The 21,977-nt window shown below is 34.9% G+C and overlaps 1 protein-coding gene across 4 annotated transcripts in view; it reads left to right on the forward strand.

The window, feature by feature from the left end:
• The window catches only part of LOC128211138 (dual 3',5'-cyclic-AMP and -GMP phosphodiesterase 11-like), a 78,634-nt gene that overhangs the window by 39,279 nt on the left and 17,378 nt on the right, over window positions 1-21,977 (forward strand). For all 4 annotated transcript variants that reach the window (XM_052915583.1, XM_052915591.1, XM_052915601.1 and 1 more), the window contains exons 2-4: window positions 18,594-18,755; window positions 20,088-20,177; window positions 20,914-21,051. In XM_052915583.1, the coding sequence (XP_052771543.1) occupies window positions 18,594-18,755; window positions 20,088-20,177; window positions 20,914-21,051 (390 nt within the window). The remainder of the gene's footprint in view (window positions 1-18,593; window positions 18,756-20,087; window positions 20,178-20,913; window positions 21,052-21,977) is intronic.

Genomic DNA, 21,977 nt, shown 5'->3' on the forward strand with positions numbered 1-21,977 from the left:
GGTGAATGCGGTGGTTTTGTCTTCGTGCCAAAAATAGCGGGGGTGGGCCTTACCTAGGGTCTCTGGGGTGCGGGGGCATTTGGCGGGGATTTACCTGCATTTTGTTCCCGCAGGGCGGAGATTTTACCCGGGCTTGGCTGGACCGAAAGTCAAAGTCCCCGCTATTCCCCGGACCTGGGGAGGGGGGGGGGGGGGCGTGGTTACAATTGGCTGGTGCATAAATGATACAAGAAACCATTACAAGACACAAAACCTACGATCGCCTTTTTTCAACCGTAAATGCCAGGTAAACACATATCAGTATAAGTATAAGTGCATTAAAGATTAATTATTTTCTGTCAAATCTATTCATGGGAAATTAATATTATAAAACTATAAGCATTAGTAGATAGTTGTTGCCATGGATTGGTTGACCACACTCACTATAAGAAGAACGTCGAAACACATGCCTGTATAGTTCTGGCTTCCATAACTTGTAGTTATGTAATGTAGATATTTATTTTTTTGAAGTTTACTACAGATTAAAGTTATGGCGTAGCCCCAATACTAAAGTCAACGAGAATCAACTGACTACTATGATCATCGGCAATCACATGACCGTGATGACGACTATTGATTCTAATATTAGCATCGGCTTCACATTGTTTATTTAGATGAAACCAATTGCAGTTAGGTTGAAAATAAATTAATATATTCCAAATTTGTTATCTGTTAGATTTCTAATCATTCAAAATGGGAAAATTACGGCAAAATAAACTTTACATTTGTGAGGTCAAATGTAGGTCACGTTGGTATTTTCTGAAAATCTTGTTATCACGTGATTAAATTTGAACACAACAATGACCTAACTAAGGCACGTTTATAATCGAATTTATTATAAAGGTAAAACACCTATCTATTAAGCGTTGTTTTTTTTGGTTTTGAAAAGGCGTTTGTGAACTACATTTTCCTTCATTTACCTGATAATATAGCTTTTTTTGTCTGTACAATGCATACAAGTGAAATAACAGCGTGACATAAAAATGTCACGAATTCTGGTTGGGTTTGGATACGGCGTTCTCTTCAGCGAACACGTCCCAAAAGGTAATATATAACGTGTTCGCTGAAGTTCTTTAGCTAATGCCTATATTTATCATGTATATACTGACTAGCACTTTTACTGATCTCCTCTTGACTTCTCTCCTAGTGACTAGGGGTCATTTTTCTTTTCTGCAAGACAGTAATGTATTAATCAAGGTAATCGGCCATTTTATCAGCGTCTATATTGATTCGACTATTAGTTCCTCTTAAAGCTATTGCACAGTAATTTTCCAGATTTATCGGCTTTCCTGATCATAAATAGTACTTAATGCATTTGGAAGAATATCTGTTCAAATGAGCCAGAAACCAGCTGAAATAGGCTCAGCAAAAGGAGTGTTGCCTTGCCGACAACACATATTTGAGGAAATGGTGGCTTAGATAATATTCTGACTTGTACACAATAGTCAGATGTATTAATGTGGTTGACATTAGCAGAAATTACAAGTTGCTAAATCTACCGTCATGTGGAATTATTTTTACTATCTTTAATGTCATGTTGACACGTTTTATTTCTGCGTTTAAGACAGAAATAATCCCCCCCTTGGGAATATTAATAGTTCACCTTCTAAAACCATAAGCATTCAATCTCGGACATTCGTTTACCCAAAACGTTACTAAATATTAGCATGGCGTCCAAACGCCGGCACTTGCCTAGAAGTAAGGACTATACGTATGCTGCTATATTAGAAAAAACTTTCAGAGATCCTTCTTGCGTTGCTTGCTTTTGTGTTCCCGTACAGCAAATTAAAGTATTCGTCAAGACAATCTGTAATAAAATCCATACTGTTTCGACTATTATTTCATCTTAATACGACAAAACTTACGATCAACCAACCAGAAGAACGATGCAACCAACGTTTTTCTTGACAGCGGCTATTTCCACAGTGAAAAAACAGTTTTTACGCTAATTCAAGATGAAAATCTCTGGATTTAGGAAGATAAATAGTACTAAATGCATTCTCTATCTGTCTGTTAATTAGAAATAAATATGAGTTCGACAAAACATAAAATCGTGTCGAGGAACATAAGAGGGGAAATAAAGATGATGAAATGTCCAGTCTATTAACATGTATCTATTTTGGTATTAAAGTACACGGGGAAAAAGAACGATTCTCTTGAACTATGGTCAATGAAACCAATTCCTCGTCCGGGAAAACAGTTTTGAATGAAAACAAATATTCACGTTTACTTGTAAGGTACGGAAAGGAAACGATAGTCAATTTATACAGCAAACTCCCAGGAACTGTCAGAAAAATATGGCAACTGTCCCCGATTCACGAAAAGTTCATTTGATAACAGATATCCGATCTAGCCTAGTAAAAATGATTGACATTTAAGTGACTCGCTCATGTTTTTGGACCAAAATTAGTTTTCCTGGTAATGCATCTAAAAACACTTATTTTATCATTATTTTACTCTATTATATCGCAATTGCAGAAAAAATACAGTTTTGTTTTAGTGGGGTTCGAACCTACACCGGTAAAGTCAATAAAACATTAGAAAACACCGACTAGTCCACACAGCCACTGGGACTTTAACAAAGGGGTGGATATGTTGACCTGTTAACGATACATTGATAACATCACGTGATAATGTCAACCAATCACGCAACACCACCGCCGTAATTAATTTTCAATCGCGTTATGAACGCTAATGAAAATTGTGGTCTTCAAAGACGATATTTGAGCAAATATCAACAGTTGCTGAAGGGTTTCAGTATTTTTGTTTTTACAATCCTTATGATTTGCCACACTTTATTTCGTAATTAAAAAAGTGCATTTTACAAACCATAAGCGAGTTACTTTAACAAAAGCATGAACTATTTATGAATAAAATATATACGAGCATGCCTAATAAAAACGATTTGCATTAACACATGCATGCTATCTATAAAATATTGCACTGTTTCATTCTTTGATTTAATAATATCTTCAGAAATATTGGACGATGGTTTTGATTAAGTAGCTACAACGTGAATAATCAAAACCTAAATAATTATGATTTGCTGGTTTATGATGCCTTCCAGGCTCATCAGGTCCATTTCATGGAATCAACAAGAAAAACAATTATGATTGCTTGTTTAGGTGATGGTCATGCAATCGTCAACGCTTGTGTTTTAAAGTAGTATATATATCTATGATGGAAGAATAGTCGACATTGGTTTCATGGGTAAAAACAAAAGTAAATAAGAGATAAGAGTTGAACTAGTTATATAAACAACTACTCAGCGTTTATGTGTTACACAAGGCGCCGATATGACCATTCAAACATCCCTAACAGGTAAGAAATCAACACAAGACCAATTTTGTTTGTAGCATGGCATTTATTAGAAAGCCATACTTATTGCATACAACAGTTGTACTATTCTGGCGGCAACAAACCGCCAAATGGACACACAGTCTTTTATACATATCGTATGACATGGTTATTTGGAAGCAATTACAAGAAGCCGTTTGTCAAACCAACTCTGTTATTTTGCAAACAATCTGTTCTTTTTAAACTTTCATATAATTGATATCTGGAATACACAAAACGTTCAAGTCCTTTCAAATGCAGTTGTATGGCTTTCCTGAAAATTACGGACACATTTTCAAATGCTTCCGTTAAATGCTAGAGGTTATTCTAGTGTAGTGTAGGTTTTCATTATTTTTTACGATCTAAATTATCACGGCGATGTCATTTGAAGATACAAAATATAACAACTGTTTGCCAGATGCTAAATTAAAAACAATGTCTGGACTAGATTAATTTAGGAAGAAACATAAGGAAGTTGGGGTAGCTTCTTGTTACTCCTGATGAACTTGGCATAAGCGCAGAAACAACATGAACGTCGAGGAATGAAATTGAATATGATCAAGATTCTTCGCGTTCATCCTTCAAAGAATTCCTTACATAACTCTTTTAACATTGGAAACACAGAATGTCATTTACATGATCCAGTTTCCAAACATGTTCTGGATTAAATTAATCAGGCTGCTGCGTAACAAATGAGAACTTAGAATCAAAAGGTTATTTTATTTTGCCAGAAAGTCCTTTAAAGCATACGGAATGGATTTGAACCTTCATACACGATATTTTGTCCTTACACGAATGTTGACCAACTGTAATTACTGATGATAGCATTTAAAAATTGAAATCTGCCATCATTTTTCATAAAGAAATAATTGTCAGTGCATCCAGTTTGGGACGGATACTCCACAGGCTACGCAATTCTTTCAACTGTACAATTCAAATTAAATCATACACATACATTTTCGTTTTTAAATTCTCTTTATAATGACTTTTAAATGACCTTGTTAATTTTCACCGTACAATGAAGAATGATCTTGGCTTTTGAAATGTGAAATATGTTTTGAAAAAAGAGTTCGGCTTCAGTCGGTACAAGAGAACCTTTGAACTTTCAATTATTGTCAAGGACAGTCACAAATTTACGTATATATACGTGGGATCAATTTCATTCTGTCGAAGGCTCACATTTTAGAAGTTCATTGTCATTATCCTCTCGAATTTTATCGGATAGTAAAGAAATATCTTGATTTTGTATAGAATTTTGCCTTTCAATTATATAAATGTAACTAAGTCAAAATGCTTTTCAATGATCGTATACAATATCCACACATATATAACACAGCCGTTTTATCCCTCTTATTAAGTATAATGTTTTGTTCGCAAGAGAACAAACAGTTGATATGGAGACCGACTGTTTGTTCTATAGTTCAACAATTCGCAGAAATGTTTAATTAAACCCACCAGATGGTTTACATCATTGTCATAAGAGCAACAACAAACGAGTGTGTACTTCATCAACCAACGTTTTTTGTAAGAAAGAAATAATATCGATGAAATATTGGGACACAAAAGAAGTATTGACGTCATTGTCATCGTCAGGAGTTTTAATAGCCAGTCCTTTCTGTTGCCAGCATTAGCGACACTCACCTGCTATTTCTAATAAGGTTGCAGTCTTATTTGCAGATATTATCACCACAATATCATTTCTATCATGAAAAGATGCAATTAGGCCTCTGTGTTGATTCTATTGTTATAAATGCTCACTGCTTAATTCATCGATGTGTTTTTATCATGTATTGTTTAGCAATCTCTACTTGCAATAAATGTGTGTAGGGTTTTTAGCGCATTTGATTCAGCTCTTCTTCAGACAAATATCACCCACTATGAAACTGCAGGGCTCGGTTTCAATGATGTTTTGAATTAAATTATTCAGGTTCACTGGCATAACACAATGGGCACAAAGTCGTATCAACATCGTAAATTGATGACAATTTCCGCAACATTTACGAATTTAATAGTGTAATGGGTATTACTTTCGTCAACTCAGTGCAAATGATTTAGTGAACATGGCTTTATAATGTCTGCGCTATGACCAAGGTTACACCGGTGAGGCAGAAACGATTTATCAAATGCGTAGATTCAGAATAAGTATAAAAGTATTAAATGCGAATTAAATCCTCAATTTTAGGCTGTTTTAAGATTAGAGATCGCACTGCAAACTTGCTGTCAAAGATAAACGATTTGCTGAACAAATCCAATCTTGTACATGACAAATATAATATTTCACGCGTCTTGGTTCCTGGCACGTTGGAAATAATTCTTGCGGAGTGAAGCAGAAACTGTCGCGCATAAATCAGTCTTGACTAATTTTGTCGATACAGCTTTAAGACGACAGAACGTGATATATGAAGTAGTCATCAGAAAATTATGCCTTAATAATATGGAATTGGCCGCTAGGAACATTAGCAGACGGCTTACATACAGTGTCCTTGCTCATTCGAAATGGTTGACATGCGTGTACTGATACCTTGTAAGCACATGTTTTGCACTACAGTAGTTTACCATACTCTCGGTAAAAAAGTTTATTTTTTGTAAATTGACATTTTTTTTTGAAAAGTGTGTTTTGACATGTAATTACTCAGACCCATTTCAATCAGTGTTGTTTCCTGACTTTGTTTGTGATCTTGAAAATAACTCTTAAATCTATATGAGGGGGCGCTGTACTTTCACTTGATGTTCATAATCCGTCTCAATATTACCGTGAACTAGAACGTAATGTTTGCTACTTATGTATCTCTGTAATGTACTTAATGTATAGCCGGTTGAAAGAAATCATACCAAGTTGTAAAATGCAACACGCATTTTTGCTCCAGTGCCGGACAGACCGAAAGTTTACCATTTTATTATCTTAAGCCGGACAAAAACACTTTCATTATCAATGCGTTGATAGAAAGAAACAGAAGTTAACTTAATGCTTTGAACATACCGAAGTATCAAAAGCGGACATTAAAAAAGAAGGAAAAAAAACTATTTCGCTTCCACCTCTTCATACGATAGTCGATAAAACTCTCTTGTCTTGACCTGGTTCATACGTTCTCATCTGTTTGTTAAGGGCATCAATTACACAGACGCCAGAATATTACTTACGCCGAACTGGTAGAGGAATTTAACGAGTCTCAATGACGTTATCGAGTATCTGTGAAACTTCACTAGGGAAGGTGGAGCAACAGACAGAACAAATATACAATTGTTTGCAAGGTGCCATGTCTTGAATTTATTTGACCTGTTTCGTTTAAAACTAGTATTGATGTAAACATATATGCATTTGATCTATTTTGAATTATAGTAGTTCTGTAAAACAATTTGGTCACCAGTTTGGTATTACATGTATGCCTTTGTATTGCAAAATGGCATTTTTTAAACAAATTTAGGTCTCATTTTAGTGTGTATAAAGCAAGATAACTATTAAATGTTCAAGTGATGTTGTCATGATTACATCATCGTGTAATGGTAACCTATTCATGCCTTTGCAAGAAACGACATGCCGATCAGAAATATCACATGTGTTATGAAAGTGCTAAGGAAAAAAAACCTCTTGTAGCAATTGAATATTTTTTGTCTAAATATATCCTGTTTTGAGAAACTTACCGTCTTGAAGATAACATGTTATCAAGGTTTTCACACAAGTTCGAGGAAACATTGTTTCACTGTATCACGAAGTTGTCACGAATATCTCATTCCGGGAATTGTTCTTAGTTTTGCAAATTCCCCTGATTAGCCTTTAGCAAATATACTATTTGATCGAGTATCAAATTATAACTATGCTGTGAAAACGTATATCAATAATTTATTCCTAATAGCTGTTCGTTGACATGCCGTCTAAATTCTAAGGTTATTACTTGTTGCAGTCACACTTATTGGCGAATGATTCGAATAAATGGTCAATACGTTCGTGCACTTCTGTCTAGACATTCACTTTGTCCATATACTAGGTAACATACTGTTCTTTTTCTCTCAAACTAGAGTTTCCAGTGTCTACTAACATATGAATGTACTGAACCAATGTCATACACCAAGAGTTACATTTGTTCCTCGTGGTAAATTGAGGTACGTTTATATACAATACTGAATAGGTATGCATATGATTGATAAGGTCTTTGTAGACGGATAGTCAGATATACTATTTGTGGCTCAATAACGTTTACGGCCTGAAATCTTTTATAATAATTATGGTCTTCTATAGTCATTTCTCTTGCATCCACAATAATATTAATTGACACAAGAATGTATGAGTTTCCCGATTCCAACATAATGAAATACGTCAAAAACCTTATCCCAACTCGAAATCACATTTTACAGACATCAGATACGATATAAAAACATAATCGACATAAAAAACGTCTCCTGTGTTCTGATGAATAGTTTGTTTTTTAAGAGATACAAAATAAATCATGCTATGGTTATTCACAAATGAACAATAAACAGAAGATATTTCTTCTACAGAATACTTTTCAGTCAAGTTTTGTTTTATTGAACGATAAGCACCTGCAATGAATTGTTGAGATTGTTGCGGTAATCATTACTGTCGAATAATCAAGATGGATGTTTTCATTCTTTGGATGTATGTTGTACTTCCGAAAATTCTTTTCTACTACACTCTAATTTGGAAAACTGTAACCACCCGGCCCAGACCTTTGATAGTTGGTATGTAGCCTCATGTAGTGGAATAGTTTATTCAAAATCCGTTGCTAATTTATTTCAAACGCGTAATGCTCACTGTTTTTGTTCTCAAATCCTTTTGTGGTAAAGGAATACTTGGTGAAAAATCTAACGTTTCAGACGTAATAAATTTTGTGAATTGATGAAATCGTTTCAATGAAATTATACAGAAGCACATCAGTACGGCATAAAAGATGTATCGAAACTGTAAAAATGATAGTTTCCACAGCGATCGCGGATTTAATGGGGTAATGAATCCCCTTCGGCAGATCCGTGCTAACAATTTAGTAAACATGGCTCGTTCTTTTTTGAGCTACGACCCAGTAACAGTGGTAAGCCAAACACGATTTATAAAATGATGAGCTTATGAGGAGATTTTAGCAACATTCATTACCTACCATACTACGTTTGATACCGAAGCGTTTTAAAGGTACTTGCTAAAAGGTTTGACCCCAAACATGCATGTATACAGTAAACCATTTTATTATGGTCTTCAAACAATCGGAATCATTATTACATAAAAGCTATATTTTGAAAATTGGTTTATTAAGGGATATAAATACTCCACTTGCAGAATAGAAGCTGAAAATGTCGAAATGCATCTGAATTCGGTCTATAAATTGCAGACGTACGTGGGCCATGAAATATTCATCTGATATAGACGTTTAATGCCGATTCATATCTAACTGGCAACGAGGGACACATAACTGTCGTCTTCGTGTCTTTTTAAATGGCACTCCATGCATGCTCTCGCAAAAGTATGTTAGAGATATTAGTAAATACATGCACATTTGTTTCAGGGAATATGAGTAACCGAATAAACAATTTTCGTCTTTATTTTTACTTTTTACTGTCCGCAAATCAGTATGACTCCATGTTATATATGTGATACAAGGTCAGCAGCCGAATGGTACGAGCTATTGTAGTAGTACGAAGTATCCGTAATTTGTCTGACCGTGATTCCACAGTGTTTTACTTGCGCAATTCCATTTCATAATCAGATTTATAGTTTTCGCAAGTAATATTTATATCCTTAAAAAACTGTTGTGTCTGAAACCATAACTTATGCATACTTATTATATAAAAAAGATCCGTTTCAGAATTACATCTTCATCTTTCCAAACAGTAATTGTCTATCTTATTGTTTCGAAAAGTAAATAAACATGTCAGTCACGCAGCCTTCTAGAACACTTAACCCGCCACGTTTCCTCGGAATTTGAAATATCTCTCTTCGGTATTAAAAGTGAAATATAAAACTCGATATACGTGCCGTGATTTCTTGAGAAATAAAAGTAGTCCGATACTCCGTTTCAGTCAAATTATTCCTTTGTCCTAATTACTTTAACATTGGATTTGTTCCAGGATAGATATACTGACTCGCCTTTGTAGAACTTGACACAAAAACACTGTATAAATTTGAAGCACATGTAAATTTAACGGAAGTAGTAAATTTCAAGATTAGGGACTGCTGCTACAAACTATATGTATATCTGATATATTTCTTTGAAACAATTCTTTAGTTGAAACATTGACTGGTTATATTTTTTATGTATATTTGTAAGTGTTGCCAAGGGGTGCCCCGATCCCTGGTAGCACATGTGTTCGGTGAAAATAAAAGGGACTTCATAGGAGTCTCAAATAGAATTACTGTATAATATTACGTAGAATCAGGAAAACACGAATAGCATAAGAATAACTTAAAAGATGATTGCGTTAGAGGAAAGATATGCAAAGATAACACACACGCACAAACAAGTGATATTTGTTGTAATAAAACTGGTTGGTTGTTTTGACATGTTTTAAGTTTCAGTTGTTTATAGTATCTATGCATACAGCCTACCAATATAATACTCGTAGATGCTCTTTGTGAAGTGTTTCAACTGGTTGGTTGAGTTGATATGTTTTAAGTTTCAGTTGTTTATAGTACGTATATCTATGAATACATATAACATATATAAAAGATGGTCTTTGTTAAATGTTTCAAATATTCTACTGACAAGCTGGTACTGCGGTAGGAAGATAGGACTTAACTCTGAAGCTACGTGTTTTATAAGTTACGGGGTTAACAGTTGAACCGATATGGGATATACGGGGTGCAGGAAACCATACCTTGCTCGAACTCGAATATGGTTTCCTATCCCCTGTATATCCCCTACCAACCCCGTAATGTATATATCACGTCGGCAACCTTTCTACATTGATCTATGTATGGGAAATGTTTCATGTATTCATCGCAAACGGAAAAAATACTCCATTTTTAGACCTAATTTAGTGACTTAAAAATATGGTCACCGCGTGATCAATCATGGACAGATGGCGTTACGTCATTCATATTGAAGGCGTGCCGCATAGTATAACATTTTAGAGATGGCTATATGATATTATAATATGAAATGATCCATACTCCTTCCTATTAGATAAATCCCCAAATGTTTCATTTGAATTCAATTATTTTTCCAGCAAAAAAACACACAGTATCTTTATGTCGATGAGACTTATCGTCAAATCCCCCAGCCAACTTCTGTCTAAATGATGCCGAGTCCTAAACCGAAATGAACATGCTTTTGTTGAGGTAATCCTATTAAGTAAATGACTTATTCAGCCTCGCTGCTTATAGCCCATTTACGATTCTTCTACGGTAATATAAATCTTGCCCATGCGTTCTAATCGCGTTATGAAAATCCTTATTTAACGAGGGCAGCATGAAAAAAATATTTCAAAAGCAAAAAAAAGCAAAACAAAATGAATTGATTGATCGACCATGGGTAATCTCTCTTATGTCTGTCCACACCACCCATGTACTTATTTAATTCCATAATTCATGGCAGACATGGGTACTCTGATTTCCCCATTTTTATTATAAACCGTTTTCCTCGAACCCTTTTCATGCCGGGTATTTTTAATCAGATTGAAACATGTAAAAATGGTTGCACTCATGTTTAGACAGATTCCACCTTAGTATTGAATGTGAAACATAAAACTCGATTTACGAGCCGTGTCAGAGTGATGAAAATATAATTATTCTGATACTTGGTTTTCAGTCAAAATATTCCCATATCCCAATGACTTAAACCTTGCACTTGTTAACTCGCTTTCGGTAAGTTGAACATCAGGTCGATGCAGATATATCATGTATCTCCATGATTCACTTTCTTGAACTATGATTTCAATAGTTTTGTTTGCCATGAAAGTGATATTCACATCAATTACCTCGTTTTTGAAAGACACTAAAGATAAACAATTTAGCTATAGAATAAGGAACACAAATTGGGCATAAGGTTATTAACAAGGGTATTAACCAAAATGTTCAAGATTGATAAAGGATGTTAGAAGATGGTTGCGTTAGAGGAAAAGATGCAAAGATAACAAACATGAAACTTACAAGTGATATTTGTTGTAATAAAACTGCTTGGTTGATTTGATTTGCTTTAAGATCTGATCACAAATTCCCGAATAAAAAAAGCTTCAAAATCGCTAATATATTTCATCCGTAAATGCACATATAATTATAATGCACTATTTGTTTTATTATTATTTATTTTTAGCATATTATGCCCCATTTCTACGTGTAGTATAACATAATAGTGATGGCTATATGATAATATAAGATTAAATGATACATTCGTTCTTCTTTCTGTGTTAAGGGCAATATGGTATTTGTGCAATTAAAAAGTTGAAATACGCATTTTTCCTTTTAGATTAACTCCAATGTTTCATTTGAATTAAGTTACTTCAGTTTGCAGTAAAACACACAAAGTATCTTTTAATATATCGATGAGACGCATCGTCAAATCCCCCAGCCAATGTCTGTGTAACTAAAAACTTGAAATACGCAATTTTCCTTTTAGATTAATCCCCGTATGTTTTTTTTGTAGTAAATAATTTTCTAGCAAAAAACACACAATATCTTTATATCGATGATACTCATCGACATCCCCCCCCCAGCCAATGTTTCTCTGTAACTGATGCCGAGTCCTAAACCGATTGGTACATGCATTGGTTGAGGTAGTCCTATCAAATGAATGACTTATTCTGCCTGACTTCTCATAGCCCATTTACGATTCATCTACGGTAATCTAAACCCTGCTTTGCTTCATACCTTCTTATCGGGTTACGAATGTTTGTACTTAACGAGGGAAGCAATAGAACTTTCATTGGAAAAAATGTGAAACAAGAGTGATTGATTGATTGACCACGGAGAATCTCCTGTCAAAGTTTTAAATAATCATTCAAAGAAATACAAGAAGTAAAGTCTATTGGAAACTTAGGCGGTGTGGCATATCTTTAATATACACAGAAAACGGTTGTGTATTACGCGTTTTATTTTTCTTGGAAGATTTTACAGTAGTGAAAACATTTTTTCCATATCTTTCATGTGTTTCTTGTCCTGGTCTCATTCGGGCCGCAATGCGTGATTTGTAGCAGTTAAAACATGATCTTGAATACAAATTTTACATTGTCAGTGATGTTTGTGAAACACTGAAAATACATGTTCATTTGAGTTTATGTCTTGTTTCACAATCTGGGTTTACGTCACAACAAAATTACTCTTATTTTCTATTTGATGTAACTATGTGTTCGGATTTTATGTTTTTTTATGATTTCAAATGAATATTCATGTAGTTTTTTTATAATTCGATAACATCCTTGTTTCGCCAACACCCAAACCATTTACCATATCGCATTATCATTTTTGGCAAAATTTCGTCTATATAACCCATGAACGTGATGTTCTGGAGAATTGTAATATCATCATTCCATATCTTAGCGTCATTACAAACATGATGATTTCCAATGTCTGATCAATCAAAGTAAAATCTATTATTGTAAGGGGGTATATTTATATGAGTTTAGAGTACGGACGTCAATTGCTAATTGATGATGTGGTATAATGTTGAGATACACAGTTCTAGAAAAATGAATAAATGGCTACTGCAGAGGCATTCACGCTATTAGGGAAAAAAATCCAACAAATAATAGTGTTCAGTTTGATGAATACAATTTACTATATTGCCTAGAATTGTATAAGATATTAATATTCAGGTATACGCCAAAATATTTACGACAGTCCACGTATGAGGCACACAACCTTGCAATTTTAACAAAACTGTCAATGGTACGTCTTCTTCTAAATAACTTATTTCGGTAACAACTTCACTGAAAAGCTTTGCAGTAGAATTACATATTATTGGTGTGATATGCATATTGATATCATCACGAGGCATAAAGAAAAAATGGCATAAAGCAGTCCACTAACTCGAACCACGTCAATAAGTATCCAATCTAGTCTTAGATAGTCGCATATGGAGAATAATCAGTGTTAATGTGTCACCGGTTAAGGGCCAGGCCGGAGATCGAAACCATGCTTTTCTGCTTGCAGTTCAGACGCTCTTTCAATCGAGCTAATTGGCCGACTATTTCACATCCCTATGGCTAGTGCGAGTCCAAAACATATATAAAACAATTTTATTAACAACAAAGCGAAATATTGAATAACTTCTTATGTTTTTTACATGTAAGTTGTAACATATGTTCCGAAGATTAAATACAATGTTTTAATGAGGAATTTGACCATTTAACGGTTATAAACACAATCACATTAGGGACATTGTTCCATGGTTAATACTTGTTAATATTATCACATATGTAAACATTTATTTTATCAAGGCCTGCGGTCCGAAACTCATATGCATAGCAAGATATAATGAACAGCATGTTGGATAGTGAAAGCTTATGCTAAATTACCATACGTTTAAAAACATAATCACTCGCTAAGAAAAGACAACATAAGCATCATGCTTTTCTCAAGTTCTACAATACTCGTTCATCGGTCTTAAAGTCATTTTTTTCTATTCGTGTTTTCTGAAATCTTTGTTCTTTGTTGGGGCTACTTTTTGAGAGGGAATAATGTAATGCATATTAGCAGTTAAAGAAATAATGTACAACAACAGTAAATGCATTATCAGCACTAAATGAAATAATGCACTTCACTTCATGATGTCGAGTTTACAAGAAATCCATGGTTGACTCGTACTCGCTTCCAGTCGTCCTATCGACAACTCTAATTTTAAGTTCTGTTTCGCCTACAATTAGCTGATGCTCTACGTTAAGCACGTCTGGCCACCCCTCTGGTGGTGGGGTCATAGTAACTACCCCTACTAGCTCGCAACCGTCCTCTGTGCAGTATCTAGGGGTTTCCAAGTGGGATCTGAATACGGCTGCGGACAATTTCATCTGTTTCGATTCTGTCATTTTTAAGACATCTGTTGTTTTCCTGACAAACACTTGTTGATGGGTTAGAATCTGACCTTTTGTAATTTGCTTGTCGAATATGTGTTTACAATAAGTCTCACCGTCTCGCTCAGCTTTAAGAGAGTCTGGGTGAATGTCTGGATCAAATGTCTCGGAAACGTCAAATCCGTATGAATACTGTGCTCTTCGTTGGATGACATTCTTAGGTTCCAATCCCATAAGCAGTGCTCCTTTCACCACCGCTAGCGATGGCTCATCCGGAACTATTATTTGCAATTTCGGAAATGCACTCACAAGCTTTTCTCTAAGATACGGCGACTCTGAAAAGCCGCCTGCAAGCATTAGCGTAGAAATCAAATCTTCCTTACAAACATCCAAAATATGTCGTACTTTGCCGATAACAACATTTATTGAGGGCTCAAAAAATCCCGCCATCGTGTGTTGGTTAAGCACAAGTTTTCTACCATGTTCTTTGAATTTGACCGAGCCGAGGTACAGTGCAATGGCTTCGTGTACTTGTTTTCCGGTCACCTTCTTAATCAAAGTGACAAGATCATAGTCAAATGGGATAGTCACTTCCCGAGTGTCTGTGCTAAACGACTTCTTTTTCACATCAAACTTTCGAAACAAATCAAAGAACTCCTCTGTATGCTTCTCTTGATATTTTTTCAGTACTTTGGACCCAAATAGAGTGATAAGAAATTCTTTGAATTCTTCATCCACCTTTGACCCCCCTGTGTGTCCCCCTGTTGCGCGAAAAAGTTCCCTCAATTTCCCGTTCGCCATAACTTCGTGTACGCAAATGTCAACCGTTCCACCACCAAGGTCAGCCAAAATGTACTTGTCGCCTACAGAAAACCTGCATGCTTCCGATTTGTGGTTAAGTTTGGATTGTTTTTTTGTTGCGTAAAGTGCAGCTGCTTCCGGCTCGAGGATAAGTCTCAATTGTTCGTCCTGTATGCCGGCTTTCCTTGCAGCTTCTCTCATGAATTGTCTTGCAGGATCAGTCCATATGGCTGGAATTGTGATTATCCAACCTATCTGCTCTTCGAGTGTGTTGGAGTCGAAGTTGCTGACTTTAGTTTGATTTAAATGTTTCATGATCTTTTGTTTCAAGTACTTCAACGCCAGTACGAAAACGTCTATTGCCTCCATATGTTTACCCGAAAAATCCGATATTTTTGAGTTTCTTTTCAATCTGCCAATGATTGGTTCGTACAGAGCCATTTTGAAATTGTTGAAGAAATAATAGTCAGACTTTACTTCTGGCGAGATATCGTTGTACATTTCAACGGCTTGTTTCCCGAACGACACGAAATTTTGTTCAGAATCCAACAAAATACACGTTGGTTCACGAACATCGCCAAGATTTGTATAGACAGTTGCCGGTTCAGATGTAAATGTAAAAGCATATCCGGTAAATGTCGTTCCAAAGTCTATAGAAACTAAGACGGGTGTATCCAAGCGGCTTTGACTTTTACCCATTTTGATGATTAACACAATGTTACTGTCACAATGATCATCTTTTTACACAATTAATTGTCGGTCCAATCTTACTTAGGTTTATACATAGGTGCACTGAATTAGGATCACTTTTATACACTGTATATGCATCAGATAAAAATCCCCCAGCAGTGTTTAAGCCATTGTTTGTTTCGTTTATTATTTTCCTTAATAAGCATTTGTCACATTTACTTCTATTATGATTGGCAAGATCTTTAAGAAATCTAGATAGAAAACGTGACATATTATACTCAAATACTTCCTCATTGTATTTAAGGTATACACACCTTTACCTGTTGCTGCAGTTGTAACTTCGTTTACAATTACGTTGATGGGTTTTATTCGTAGTTATTAGTTTTCACACTATTGTCTTATTTTCGTAAATTCAATGCATGCAGATTGCTGATGTACGTATTCAGTAAAGGAATTCGTTGTCAGATAAGATTCTATTTAAGTTTCCAAATGTACTTGTCAATGCCTGTATGTTTCTATAGGACATCGTTGTAGTCCTATTTCAGCCGTCATGGTGTCAAACAATAAAAACTATGTCAGAGTACAGAAATTTTGTATAAATGTTTGTTACAGAGCCAAGTTTCCGGAAATTAAAAGCAAACATAAAATGAATCTGCTAATTGTTATATAAACAGAAAGTAATGACGTCTGAAATTGCTTTAGTAGAACAAACAAATCGTATGTATATGAATAACACAATATGAACGGCAAAACACAATTAAGGGTTCAAATAAAGAAAGAATAGATTCTTTCAACATACTACAAATATAAAGATCACATTCCTTCGGACCAACATACTGATATATTTATGCGTGGCGTAATTTTAAGAATTCGCTTATAATTATACGTAAAGAACACAGACTGTTCGTTTATTAGAGAAGGCCTTTTTCTTGAACATATCGCAACTGAATAAAGACGACCTTTTCTAATACTTCAATGTCGTCTGTATGTCTTATTAAAGAAAAAAATAGTTCAAGTAATACATTTTAAAACTCAAGTGTTATAAATTTATATTCAAGTCTTCTTTCCATCAATGAAATTTGAAACATTAAACAAATAATGTTATATTTCCTTGTGTTTAACTCCTATATAGCTCAAGGTATTGAATTAAAACAGATTTTATGGCAACATAAAGTGGTCAATTCATTTTCCATTGACGTATTCTGTGACCTGAATTCAGTATTTATTGCTGTGTGGATATTTGTATCAGGGGCACAAGCATACTCGAGAGAAGAATGAAGAACAATAAACCGCTTTCAAAGAGAAATAAAGCAGCCTTTGTTCCCATGGTTCAATTTATACTAAATGATAAGATGGTAATATAAAAATGTGGATACAACACTGGCGTTTAGTTGGCCGCTGGTCTTCAGAACAAATGTTGATTCTTTGTTCCAGATCTATTTTTATAGTTTGATACAGAAACTTTAGTATTGCTATTGTGAGCTTTGTAAAACGGGTATTTATCATGTAAATATATGCATTTGACTATGTTGATTAATCTTGGATGAACACTATTTTTGTATATCTACGAAAGTTAAATGTCGTCTTTCAACCAAAATGGCTTACTGCCTGAAAAGGCTGAAAGCATATATGTCGACAGTACCTTAAGAGTAAGACTGCTTTAATATCTGCAGAAATGAGGATTTTTTTATGTATATATAAAAAGTGTTATACTCAAAGGACAATAAATGTGTCAGTAGGTTACATATTACCAATAATGAGCTTAAATCATGCCGCTGTTCTACTTATGGCAATGACTCTCTGTTTGACGAAGGAAGATAAACAACATTTTCATACGTCTTGGTGTTATGAATTAGTCTATTACCGTCTAGACAGTCTTGACGCATTTAGAGAAATAAAAGGAAAATATTACTCTGTTTGCATTTTGAGGTGATTATAAACTACGTGTGTCTTGTGTCGGGTTTCTAAATGTCCTGAAACTGTTCCGCTTAAAAGTTTAAGTATTTGACAGTCAATGCACTTAAAGATAATTTTCCTGATCATTTTTTTTCGAATGTGTATGATTTTTACCATTAAAACAGCGTTCGTGACCTGTTAAAAATTTAAGCCGATATGATTTCTGCAAACAAATTTTTTGGAGTAAAAATGAAACCTGATTTATTGTTAGCCTTGCAAAATTATCTAAGTATGTGTTCCCCTTATGCTAACTTTGCTATACGAGTTGCTTAGAAACTAAAAGCTTCAATTAATAATGTTCCAAGGAACAATCTGAATAATCGAATGAAAATATTTACATTAATATGAATAAAAACATCCTGTTTGCATTGGTTCAGCTAGTTCAGATTCATTAATATTTGCCTTGCAGTAGTCAGAACACGTTTAATATCCTCAGAAAGGGTTTAATCATGTATAAATCTTTAAAAACGTTTACTGTTACGTGTACCTGAATAAAATGAGCTTCTGCACCGGGTATTTTGATATATTTACTTAAAACAATGGAGAGAAATAGGTTGGAAATAAATACGTTTATGCTATTTGCTTTGTTAAATACTATGAAGAAACGCATTTCGGTTACAAACTCGTCTAGAGTAAAAAACACAAGGAGATATTCCCGAACTTAATTAAATATATAACTGAAACAAAATCATATGCCTTGTACATAAATGTCCTTCAAGTCTAGCTTTGTATGAAAGTATGATAATATGAATGATAATTTGAATGCCAAGTCACAACAACTTAATATTCATGTATTAGACCTGTGCGCCTTTCTGTTTCAGGATCTTCGGTTCAACGCGGAAATTGACATCCGGATGGGCTACAAAACACAAAGCATCCTGTCCATGCCGATCAAGGACAGCGAGGGCGAGGTGATCGGTGTCGCACAGGCGGTCAATAAAGTGGTCAACAGAAATCTGCCCTTCAACGAACACGATGAAAAAGTATGTATCAATGAAATTCAATTTGGGTGTGTATGTTTTGGTGTTTAATTGGTTTAAGCATGAAATTCAACAATATAGCACAAGATCGCCACATTGTCCGAAAGTTTGACTTAAAAGCTTAGACAATCATCCTTGTACAAACAAAAAAGAACGGGAAACATGGCCATTTCTAACACTCTGGAAATGGCTTGAGAAAATCGAAGTGAAAGTACCATTTAGCTCGTTACTTTGTAAATTTAGACTTGGGCATTTAAACATGGTTTGAAAGTGAACAATTTGGTCAAGAACATGCTTTATTAAAATTCATATTGGTGGGAGAGTAGAAATTTATGATAAATGATAACTTATATCATATTAGTATTTTATTGCTGAAAATGCAATTTTTGTGTGTGCGGAATAAAGTTTAGTATGTCTAATACTTAACGACATTTTGATTTAAAACAATCTAATATCGACAAAACCTTTTTTCCGTTTTGCATGCATGGGTTTTGGTGTTCTGCTGGTTTTGACATGCATCAATGAAAGTGACAATAAATATACTTATGACTATATAAAAACATAACTTACCGTTATCCAAAAAACAAAACTTTCAGAAGTGAGATTAATAAACTGAATCAAAACTAAATGAAATTGCGGAAAATCCGTGTTTATGTACAATGTCAAGTGTATTCTATGTCATCGGAGATGCCATTTATTTGTTTAAAACTGCAAATATGTCTCTTTCTACTACTTGATTATTAGAAACTATTTTATGATACTGAACCTATATATTTGAGCAAACTCAACGCAGCGGTTCCTTCCCTTTGGGGAGAGGCTTTTCAAAGTCAAAGAGAATTTCATTACAAAAGAATGTCTCAATCGGTGATTTTTGTGAAAAGGCACGAAAAATGCAAAGTAAAACTAAATTTGTTGAACTCAGTGCATTTGATTCACTTTCGGTCGTAAAATAAACTAAACGTAAAACGCATAATTCTTTTTATTTATATGTTTTATATTTTATTTATATGTAATTAAATTTCGTTTTAACAATGGAATGTTCCCAGAAAGCGAAATATTTTCTGAATGCTTTGAATCTCATAAAGAAAAATCTTTTTGCATGATCATTGGACCGTAAAGTTCATATCAACATCAATTTGTAAATTAACAGGATTTAACTTGAAATATTCCAGTTTCCGAAAAGTGAATGTTTATACAAGTGGAACTTCATGAGGGAATAAAACATTTGAAAGCCTAGTTCAAAGACATTTGTTATGGCATATATATTTGATGTTTGGATATTTGAGAGTTTATAAACAATAACAGGTGTGTAATAAATGCTTTGTGTTTTTTCAGGTGTTTGCCTCGTACCTCGCTTTTTGTGGTATTGGCCTGAAAAATGCTCAACTATACGAAAGATCTCTTTTGGAAAACCGACGAAGTCAGGTAAAGTATATAACTAGAATTTGGAAATGATAATTCAGGAGGAAATGCAATGGATGAAAGTAGAGGTTTCGGTTGTTTGAAGAAACGACTCTTGCAGAACTATATTATATTTGCTGATAGAACCTTTGAAGCTATTATAGTGAACGGCCCACATGCCTTTGAATATTACATTGCTGGAAAACAATAGTGTCATCTTCATGTTACCTGTTGGGCATGACTTGTGCGATATTCGCAAACTATCATAATATTTCTGCCTTTAAACAGATGGTCGATGCACATCCAAATATTTATATTTAATAATACATAATTAACCCTGCATGTGCTATTGGGCTTGGCTTGTGTGAAATTTAAGGAGCAGAATAAAGTTTCTTTCCTTGTACAGGATACCATTTTGAACTCCAAATATGTACTGGTTAAGTCATAGTTACTGCACTCATAACCTGAAATAAATTGAAAATATTCACGAGCGTTTCATCGCGAGGGTATAATTTCAATCACGAAGGTATTGGGTGACGTAACTGTCTTTTCTACCATGAATACTTATGTGAATCAAGGGCAACGTTCAGCAACTAAATGTATAGCGATGTAATATATCCGAATGCTAGTTTCTGAACGGGTAACCTCCGCTTACTTGTTACCATTCCGATATAAGAGTTAATGTTAAGACCTAAACACAGGAACCACTTATAAACATTGTAAATTGTAAATATATGAATTTCCTTACATATGATTGCAGGTGTTATTAGACCTGGCTCGTGTGATATTCGAGGAGCAGAGTAACGTAGCTAATCTCATACAGAAGATTATGATGCACACACAGTCCCTACTGCAATGTGAGAGGTGCCAGGTCATGCTAGTGGACGAGTCGACCAAGGTAACATTCTTCTTTCGTGTATGTTGCTTAAAGAATTGTTTCAGCCTACCTTTTGAAATTATGGTGAAATATTGTAGATCTTTTTTTTCTTTAAAATGTATACCTGCAACAACCATACTTTGTTTGCAACACCCTGTTAAGACATTGTAATCATTGGATGTGTTCTTATCGTGAGCTCAAAATCTGTCCATCTTCTGACAAACACGTAAGTGATCTGTTTCCGTACACTGAAACGAACTCTTTTTAGTTATGATTCTTCCCGTGCCTACATGTACTGCATGTAAGTTAACTTGGTTATGCCCTCTCCCGCTGGCTACATGTTAGTGAACTATTTGGGTTATGCCCCTCCCACTGGCTACACGTAAATGGACTATTTGGGTTATGCCCGTCCCGCTGGCTACATGTAAGTGAACTATTTACGTTATGCCCTTCCACTAGCTACATGTTAATGTACTGTTTTGGTTATGCCCCTCCCACTGACTACATGAAAGTGAACTATTTGAGTTATGCCCCTCCCATTGGCTGCATTTAAAATGAGCAACTTTGGTTATGTCTTTTCCGCTGACTGCATTTAAACGAGCAACGTTGGTTATGTCTCTTCCGCTGGCTGCATGTAAACGAGCAATTTTGGTTATTTCTCTTCCGCTGGCTGCATATAAACGAGCAATTTTGGTTTCGTCTCTTCCGCTGGCTGCATGTAAACGAGCAATTTTGGTCATGTCTCTTCCGCTGGCTGCATGTAAATGAGCAACTTTGTTTTCGTCTCTTCCGCTGGCTGCATATAAACGAGCAATTTTGGTTATGTCTCTTCCGCTAGCTGCATGTATACGAGCAACTTTGGTTTCGTCTCTTCCGCTGGCTGCATGTAAACGAGCAATTTTGGTTTCGTCTCTTCCGCTGGCTGCATGTAAACGAGCAACTTTGGT

Source organism: Mya arenaria, chromosome 2 (genome assembly GCF_026914265.1).
Source record: "Mya arenaria isolate MELC-2E11 chromosome 2, ASM2691426v1".
NCBI classification, from domain to species: domain Eukaryota; kingdom Metazoa; phylum Mollusca; class Bivalvia; order Myida; family Myidae; genus Mya; species Mya arenaria.